The 9,868-nt window shown below is 35.8% G+C and overlaps 1 protein-coding gene across 2 annotated transcripts in view; it reads right to left on the bottom strand.

Annotated features, from left to right (window-relative positions):
• Positions 1-2,750: 2,750 nt before the first annotated feature.
• PTPN12 (protein tyrosine phosphatase non-receptor type 12) overlaps positions 2,751-9,868 on the bottom strand; it is a gene marked incomplete at its 5' end in the record, with an annotated part of 92,153 nt that continues 85,035 nt past the window's right edge. The window contains 5 exons of one of the 2 annotated variants that reach the window (XM_080818693.1): positions 2,751-3,614; positions 3,847-3,954; positions 6,870-6,900; positions 7,720-7,787; positions 8,678-8,755. In XM_080818693.1, the coding sequence (XP_080674819.1) occupies positions 3,553-3,614; positions 3,847-3,954; positions 6,870-6,900; positions 7,720-7,787; positions 8,678-8,755 (347 nt within the window). In that variant the 3' untranslated portion in view covers positions 2,751-3,552. The remainder of the gene's footprint in view (positions 3,615-3,846; positions 3,955-6,869; positions 6,901-7,719; positions 7,788-8,677; positions 8,756-9,868) is intronic. The other variant, XM_080818694.1, reaches the window with a different exon arrangement.

Here is a 9,868-nt window from a genome sequence, read left to right as displayed (position 1 = left end):
AAAATTGAGATTTTCCTTTCCCAACCAGAATTCTGGGAACCAAGAGACCCTCCCTTTCCCTCATATCCATCGAGTTACTCAAATAGGAATAAGAACTTAACTCTCTACTTGTTTGCAAATTCAGTCTGAGAAGATAAAAAGACAAACTGATATGCAGTAAACTCTTCACATTCAAGAATTGAACCTTCAGTTTCAACGACTTTAAGTGACCCCAGGGATTTAGAACACAGACTGTGATTTCCCTCAGGCAAAAATCTTAACCCCACGTCCTACCTGAGGCTGCTATACTTAAGTTACTTAGCTAAAGACTGAGGCTGGCTCAGCACGGACCTAGAACTATGACTTTATTGCTGTTTATCAATATATAGAGAAAACATCCACAAAGTAGAAAGTACTAGAGTAAAAAGTACTATTTATGAAAAATTGCTTCCAAAGGAAAGCTAACTTGATTATTATAGAAATAGAAAGATTTAAAGGCCTTTGTAGCCTCAGCTATACAAGGTGGAAGTTTTAGATAAAGAGGCAGGATGAATTTGGCAGTGATTTAACTCAGATACAAAAGAATTACCAGGTGTGCCTGGGTGGCTCAGTTGTTAAGTGTCTGCCTTCCGCTCAGGTCATGATCCCAGGGTCCTGGGATCGAGCCCTACATCGGGCTCTCTGCTCAGCTGGAAGCCTGCTTCTCCCTCTCCCCCTCCCCCTGCTTGTGTTCCCTCTCTTGCTGTGTCTCTTTAAAAAAAAAAAAAAAAGAAAGAAAGGAACTTACCATATGCTTTACATGAAAGAAGAAAAATGAGTAACTGTTCTACCAAGTGTTCCAGGCGATATAAAAATTAACCCGTGAGAGAAAGCTAAAGCTAGAAAAAGGCAGAATTTAAAATATCATCCTAAGGGTGCCTGGGTGTCTCAGTCAGTTAAGTGTCTACCTTCAGCTCAAGTCATGATCCCAGGGTCCTGGGATCAAGCCCTGTGTCGGACTCCCTGCTTACTGGAGCCTCTGCTTCTCCTTCTCCCTCTGCCCCTCCCCCTACTCATGCTCTCATGTGCTCTCTCAAATAAATAAATAAGATCTAAAAAAAAAATATCATCCTACAGATAGGCAATAGAATGCAAAGGGAAAAAAACCCCTAGAAACATACTTGCAGATCAACAGACACCTAACTGGTTATCAATGGATACCTGACAAAACTGTGTAACAGTGGAACAAGGGCATGAAATGGTAATTGATCAATGGGGAAAAAAAATCTACATCATTCCCTGAACCAAAAAATGTAGTCTTAGATAAAAAATATAAATTCCTTGAGACCAGGATAGGTAGTTCATAAAAAAAGAATATCCATGTGGTCGGTCACAAGCACGTAAAATGTGCTCAACATCATTAGTTATGAAGGAAATACATATTCAGATCCTAACCAATACCACTTTGTACCCATTAGGAAGGCTAAAATGAAAATTAAAGGCAATACCAAGAAATACTTAACAGAGCCACTTAGGACAACTGTTTTAAAGGAGACTATGTATGCATACATCATAATCCCAAAATTCTACTCCTTGATATATAGCCAACAGATTTATGTATATATGTACACCAAGTAACACATTAAATAATGTTCGTAATATACTTGGTGCAGAGTCTGCTTGGGATTCTTTCCCACTGTCTGTCAAATAAATCAATCTTAAAAAAATTGTTCAGAGTAGCATAGTTTATAATATTCCCAAACCAAAAATAACAAAATGTCTATTAATAGCAGAATGGGCACTCTAGGGTACATGCATACAATGCAGAATTCTACAGCAATGAAAAATAAGTAACCGCTACTCACGGGACAACAAACAAATCTCAGAAGTCCAAGGGGAAAGCTTCTCAGTGGCTGATCCCATTCTGTTGCTCAACCTAGATGGTGGTCACACTCATACAGGTGTGTAAACTTTGTCATGATTAATATGATTTTTGCACTCTTCTGAACACATGTTATTTTTCAATGAAGATGTTCCAAGCAACTCCTTCCTAACAAAAAAATGTTTGTAAATGATTTTAGTACCATATTACACAAATCATCCAGTGTGTGGAGGAGCTAAGTATTTTTTTCAGTTACACTCTATTTCAGTTTAAAGTTTTTTAGGAAAATGATATGCTACAGAGGTGTCTGTGTCTCCTGAATGTCAAGGGTCCATTGTATTCACATTTCCTTATGACCAAAATATATGGGGAAAATGGGAGATTCTAAGGAACCAAGATGAAGACCATTGAGCTTAAAGAAAAACTGATAAGAAATTATAGTAGTATTTTCTCCTCCACAGTAATCCTATTCACATAAGGTCACTCTATCTCACTTTAGTCTCATAATTTCTTTTCTCTTTTGTATACAGAGGGAAAATACAGACGTCCATTAACTTCAATCCCTGGTGTCAGAATTCAAGCTTGAGACTTATGGATGGGAGCCATGCTCCAGTTGTGGAGTGGGAAGAAACTAGTTTCCCTTTCCTAACCTCATGTCTCTTTGCTTGGTGTTTTATTGTATCTTAGTAGACAATAATGAGAAGGCTGCCTAGGGCTGACTTAAGGATAAGTATTAGAATTAGTAGAAATATTAGAATTGTGAAGCCATGATTTTACAGACGTGCTCCCTACTCTTTAATTAAGAGCTTAAACCCCATTCACACTCATGACTTAAAGGCTGAGCCAGTAGGAAGGTAGATACTAACTCTAATTTCCTAGGAACGAGGAATGAAAAACCAAGACAAGTAGGCACTGTAAAATTGTTTTTGCTTTTTTAATGCAGGTCAAATATCCTGAAACATACATGTATTTTGATATCAGTCTGCTAATCTCACTTGAGTTCAAATATTAAAGTAACACACACGAGCTAAGAGAATTCAATATTGTTCAAAGGCACTTACTGAATCTCCATGACTAAATGAAAACAAGGACAATTAGGAGGACAATTAGACAGTATATAATATAAAAATAACTTTTTGCTTACAATTTACAAAATGTATTATTATTACAATCTTTGATCTCTGATAACCTGCAAAGCTGGCTGCATGAATCCAGCAACTTTAAAATTCAGAAACTATTTTCTAAAACTTCAGGGCAAATAATTTACAAATAAGGTACACAAAGATTTAGACCATGCAGAATTTCTTACATCTTCTGTTAATAATATTTTATGACTGCAACTTTATCAAATTATATACCTACTTGCCCTGTACATATACAAAATAATGCATACAAGATAAAACATTAGCAAAAGAGTAGTCCTTAAACTCAATTTATCATAAAAGTATTACTATATTAACATGTCTACAAGCAGCGTGTAACAGGGTTAAGAGACATTAAGGCAATAATACTTGAAGTTACAAAATAAACCATATGTAATACTTTTTCCTAAGTGTAGTATAAGGCAGGTAGATGGTCCCAGCAAAAAAATACTAAGGTAACAATCTACACTGCTGTTAGTCCCACATTTTTAAGATGGAATACTATAAATCTGGCTTTCAGTGGCACTTGAATTTTCCAGTATAATTTAAAGTGTCTTTTAGCTCCCTGAATCATGTCCATTCTGAAGGTGGATCTCTTGGTCCTTTGGGTTTTCCACAGCGATTACGAAAACCTGTAATCAAAACACCACAGTAACTGGTCAGTGTCCAGAAATGTATTTTCATTTACTAAAAACTCTTAATTTGCTTTGGGTAGTTCACTTAAGAACCTGAATAAATCATAGCAAAAAGTTTGATAAGCTTGGCCTTCAGGAAAGCATGTCATGATGGCAAATAACCTTTTCTCATTTTTGCCAGCATTAACTACAGAACTAAAGTTTTAAACTTATTTAGTAAACAAATTACCAATATCTGTGGCCTCTGTTGGACTTTCTGAAATTTGATCTTTCTTGTTACTGAAAATAGGTGGACATTCTGTACAAGTCTCTGTGTGAATACCTCCTGCTGGATGATCTAAAATGCAAAATAAAGCCATTGTTAATCACCATCATTTGTAGCATCGTATGTAGAATCCTCTAATTGTTTTAATGTCTGTATCAATTTAAAAGAGCAAGTTTTCTCTCTTGGGTATCATAATTTCAGAGGCCCAGATACATTAAAATGCAACGGTAGTGAACACAAGAAAATGTGTTACGGGTTCCTAGGGGTACACAGAAATCTTCTGTGAGTTGTTCTGCAATTTATGGATTCTCCTTATGCTCGTATTTAATAAATCTCAATCTTGCCATTTCATATTTCCTTAAGGTAGTTATATTATGTGCCAATGTCCTAAGGCAATAATTGCAAGTGAAATGCCTTATATGGAAATCAATGACAATCAAGTTCATAGTTAATTAATGGACTACTGGCTTTTTTTTTCTCTGGACTACTGGTTTCTAACCGTAATTATTTTCTTTGAAAGTTTTACAGCACTTAAATTTTAGTTTACTTATTTAATTACCAATGCCTAAGATTAATAACAAAAGAAATTTTGTTAAAGAAACTTTTATGGAAACTTGGGATACAGATCAAGGGATGTAAGAACCTTGTCCTTAAGTGCTTATAGTTTAGACAGGTGTCAGCAAACTTCTTCTATAAAGGGCTATAGAGAATAACTATTTTAGGCTTTGCAAGCCACGTACAGTCTCTGTCATATATTCTTCATTGATTTTTGCTTGTTTCTTTGTTTTTAAACAACACGCTTTTTTTTTTTTTTTAAGTAAGCTCTAAACCCAAAGTGGAGCTTGAATTCATGATCCTGAGATCGAGTCCCATGCTCTACCAGCTGAGCCAGCCAAAGACCCCTAAACAACTCTTCAAAAATCTAAGAATTAATTAACTCAGCTCAAGGTCAGAACAAAAACAAGCCGAGGCCTAGTCTAGTAGGAGAGACAGCACATTATCATTGTACTTGTGTGCTAAGGTTTTTTTTTTTTTTTCAATATTTTATTTATTTATTTAAGAGAGGGAGAGAGCATGAGAGGAGAGAGATCAGCAGAAGAAGTAGACTCCCTGGTGAGCAGAGAGCCCGATGTGGGACTCGATCCCGGGACTCCAGGATCATGACCTGAGCCAAAGGCAGTCACCCAACCAAATGAGCTACCCAGGCGCCCCTGGTGTGGTAAGTTTGATAGTAAAATGATGTAGAGTGCAGTGGGGACAGAGAGGAGAGGCATGGCAATGAAACTAGTGGTTTCAGGACTGACTTCTAGAAAGAAATGAGGATCTAGTCAAAAGGCCTCAATTTTCTCAGTGAAGTAAAAGGTCATCTACTGAGTAAGAGTAGGACTGATGATTTTATTTTTTAATTTATTTACTTTTGGTGGGCAGCAAAGCAAAATTTATTGAGGGATAGTACAAAGCTCCCAACGAGGGAGGGGACCTAAGAGGGTTGCCCAGAAGAAGTTAAAGATTTAGAAAATTCAAGGAAAATAGAAAGGATACCAACCAGAACATATAAGATAAAGCAAAGCTAAAGGCTCAACTATGGATGAAGATCCAGAACTGCTGGCTCAATCTGTAAAGCAGAGTGATGTTCCCCAGCAGTATTGAGGAGTTTCAAGGGATAAAATAAAATGGTATGGGAGATAAGAGCAAGAAAGTGGAGGATAATTTCGAGTGTGACTAGAGTAATGGAGGACAGTGTCTAGATGGACTAGAGAAGAGAATTCAGAAAGGAGTTAGCGTACATTAAGAAATAAAGGGCCCAGGGACCCAGCAATATCGACAGTAGTAACAAAAAAACCCAGTAACATTAATAGCCTAGTTTCCATTTGAGTGCCTATCATGTGACAAGCACAGTGCTGATATTCCATGAATATGATCTGATTAACTTCCCACAACAATGCTCTCAGGTAGGTGCAATTATTACCTCCATTTCACAGAGGAAAAACAACAACAACAACAAACAGGGCTAAGATGAGGTGACTTGGCCTAAGTCACACAGTAAGTAAAATGGTAAAAATGAAATTGCAAACCAAGTGAGGCTTGAGTCTAAATCTTCTGTTTTTTCCTTTTTTTATTTTTTTTAAAGATTTTATTTATTTATTTGACAGACAGAGATCACAAGTAGGCAGCGAGGCAGGCAGAGAGAGAGGAGGAAGCAGGCTCCCTGCTGAGCAGAGAGCCCGACGCGGGGCTCGATCCCAGGAACCTGAGATCATGACCTGAGCCGAAAGCAGAGGCTTTAACCCACTGAGCCACCCAGGCGCCCCTGTTTTTTCCTTATGATACGTTGCCCCAGAAAAGGAGACAAAGAGTAATAAGAATTTATGAGAGGGAATGGAACCCCATTAGGCAGAGATGCAGGGAGGGGCCCGCTAAAGCAGAAGGGAGGGCAAGGGCAGAGATGACAGATGAATTGGGGGAACTGTATAGGCTAGGCTGTTTGATGAGCTGCTTTCATAGCACCGATTTATAAGAATTAATAATAACTTAATATATTCTACCATGATAATATAAGAAATGTGGCAGAAAAATTTTCTAACTTGGGATTATAACACTGGGCTGAGCCTCTTAATCTTACTGGTCTTCACAGATGTAGAAGTGCTCAAAGTAAGAATTCCAAACAACTGATTTCTAGGGACCTCATTCAATAATCTAGATGAATTTGGGATATTTATTCAAATCACAGTCAGATCTAATTCTAAGTATTTTTATAAACAACAAAAATTAAAACACAGAAAAATATTTTTAAAATAAAATTTTCTCCATTAGCCTGTAGCTACCAATTATAAATGTTGTTACTTTCCAGATTAATAATATCTGAGACAGTAATTAATTTAGAAGAATTATACTCCATAGTTCAGGTTCAGTATACCATAGGACATGCTATTTTATGAAGATTAATCTATATAATCTATAACAAAAAGGAACAAAATCTAACTTACCACATTTGTCAGTGCCAGAGGTTATCAAGCCCTAAAAGGAAGATATTTTAATAGCTATTACAATATATCCCTTTTATAATAAATAATAAAAATTTTGGTCTGAGTATATATCCCAAGAAATCAAGATCTACTAAAATTCTCAGTGTCAAAGGGAAAGAAAACAATGGTGTTTTCAATTAGGCTTAAAATTTTTTAATGTTATGGTATTTTATACTGAGTTGAGAAAGACAGGGGAACTACTTTTTCCTTCTAGATGAAACAGAAAATGCAAGAGCTACTACACAAAGGATGATACAACTCCATTTTGCTAGTCCTCTACCATATTCATCAAATTATGATATCATAAGATATAACATAATTAGTACAGGCTACCACTATTTTATGTGCCAAGTATATTATGTTTCTTAATCAACTGTAAGATGTACCCTAATTTGGGGGACATTATAATATGGGGGAAATATGGAAAATATTAATGTTGATGAAAAATGCTATTTCCCATGACTAATATATTTAGCTACCGAACATTTCCTGAATGTGAAAGGAAATCTCTTGTGACCAGACAAACCAAAGAATGGGACAATGTACTTAGTGTTACAGTGGGAGGAAAAATCTAAGAATCTATTATGACCCTGAAAATCTAACTCCTGTTCTAGTCACACCTCCAAAATGATTTAAAACATGGCATAATTTAGAAATTTCAGAAACAGTCTAGAAAATGACACTCTGAAATCATGATCAAAAATTATATTTAATGGTCTTAAGGTGACAGTTTTTGTAACAAATCTAAGATAAAATAACAAAAGAACAAAAATACTGAGTATATAGCTGTTCCAATCCCAAAAGGACTCACTTCAGATATTTTTTGTTCAGACGGTTCCTGACTTTGAAGTTCACTCCATTCAGATCTCACAGGTGTATCTGAGAAAAATGAAATCTTACAATTAACATGTTTAATTCTTAAATTTCTTGCACTAAAGACACAGAAATAGTCTCTATATTTTAGAAACTATCACTTCCATAAAATATTCTTTTATCTATTAATTCAAGAAAATCCCTTTAAGTTACCATTCTTAAAATTTAATTAAAGGAATTCAGTCATCCGAGTTTATTATGTTACTATAAATAAGCTCATTGTAATCTACACATGTGACAGACTTAGATGTACTCATTTAGTAGTATTGAAGTATATGGCTTCAGGGTTAACATTCTTGAAATCAGTTGGAATTAATAAAATACTGGTAAAATGTAACTCAGATAAGACTAGGAGGACCCCACTGAGCATGAGACACTGTAAACACATTAAAGCTGTTTCTGTACTCTTTTTTAAGAAGAGACAGAGGAGAAATATATTATCAAGGCTTTGAAATATTATCACGTTCTCCCAGTTCTCACCAATACTCAGGTGGCCTAACGTCTCCCTCAATTCACACCAACTGAATTGATGCCCACCTACAACCCAAATTAAATATTTACTTACCTAAAATGGCACCCAGTGAAGCAATTAATGCCTTTTCATAAATAAGTGCTATATTTAGTGAATGAAAAGACACCAACTTGCAAATACAACTGTACTGAATTTAACTAAATTTAAGTCACATTTTAGCAATCTTGCAAATAAAAAATATCATTTTCAAGTATTTAAAAAAATAAAGTTTTTTCCATATAAGGAATTAAAAACATTTGTCAGTATCAATTCAAACCCCTTGAATTTTATTATGCAATTCAGCAGCAACTAGACTAAAATCAGCCATGTTTTTTGGATTTTATTATTATGGTATGAAGTATGTAAAAGCAGAAAAGACACTCACTATGTTCACTTGCTAAAACAAAAGATTCAGGAGTTCTTTCAGGTAGCGGAGGAGGTGAATCTTCACTAATGTCAACATCTATATTAAATACATAAGATTCAGACAATTATAAACTTGTTAAAGAATATTAATTCATTGAAGAATCAATCTGTCATCTAAACAAGAAAACTCTGACATTCTAAAAATCAATTCCACAAGTATCTAAGAGAGCCAGTTTTTAAAAAAGCAAAAAACAAACAAGAAATCCTTACTACCTGACTCGTTATCAAGAATTATGAAGCTTAATGAACAAAAGCTTAATAAACAAATGAACTCCCATCACTGCTGCACAGAGAAAATAACTCTCTCCTGACTTTCCTGACACCCTGCAAATGTTACTCACTCTGCCCTCTGAGTCGGAACGCAGTTTTCAGTAGAAAGCAAGGGCTTTCAGATGATGCTTTGAGTCCACAAAGGAAAGCTTTGGTAATTTGACTTAAGCCAGTGTTTCCCAAACTGGAATCAATTGCTTAATTCCTTTCACGAATTGTGCCGTATTACATACCACCATCTGTCCTATTTACTTTTTAAATCCCACTCATTTTCACCTTAACTATGTCCTTTGGTCACATTTTATTAATTTTTCGGGTCATATTTTAAACAGTAATGACAAATACCAAATTTGAAGTGTTATTTTTCTAATATACACAGAACTATTGAACTTTTTAAATGCTCATTTATTTAATGCCTAAAATCTTCTGAACAGTGGCATATGACCTACTCTGAGAATACTGACTGAAATAGTATTAAAGCTTTTCACCAGGAAAAACAAAATCACTCTTGGAAAAGATAATGCACCAAGTGAACCTCATCGGTTAACTTATAACATAGACTGTATCAGATATTTTTAAAAAGATTTTATTTAGTTATTTGAGAAAGAGCACATGTGCACACAATCAGGGGGAGCAACAGGCAGAGGGAGAGGGAGAAGCAGGCTTCCAGCTGAGCAGAGAGCCGGACATGGGCTTGATCCCAGGATCCTGGGTCCTGGGATCATGGCCTGAGCTGAAGGCAGCCACTTAACCGACTGAGGCACCCAGGTGTCCCTGTATTAGATCTTTTGAGGTTTCACTGGAGGCAGAGAAAGAAAATGTGAGGATATCATTCTGTGTATGGATTCTCAGGTTAGAAAGGATGGAGCGAGGAAAGGGA

This window comes from Martes martes (genome assembly GCF_963455335.1).
Source record: "Martes martes genome assembly, chromosome: 11".
In the NCBI taxonomy this organism is placed as follows: domain Eukaryota; kingdom Metazoa; phylum Chordata; class Mammalia; order Carnivora; family Mustelidae; genus Martes; species Martes martes.
The sequence above is the reverse complement of the archived record's forward strand: the minus strand, read 5'-3'. Positions and strand labels throughout refer to the sequence as shown.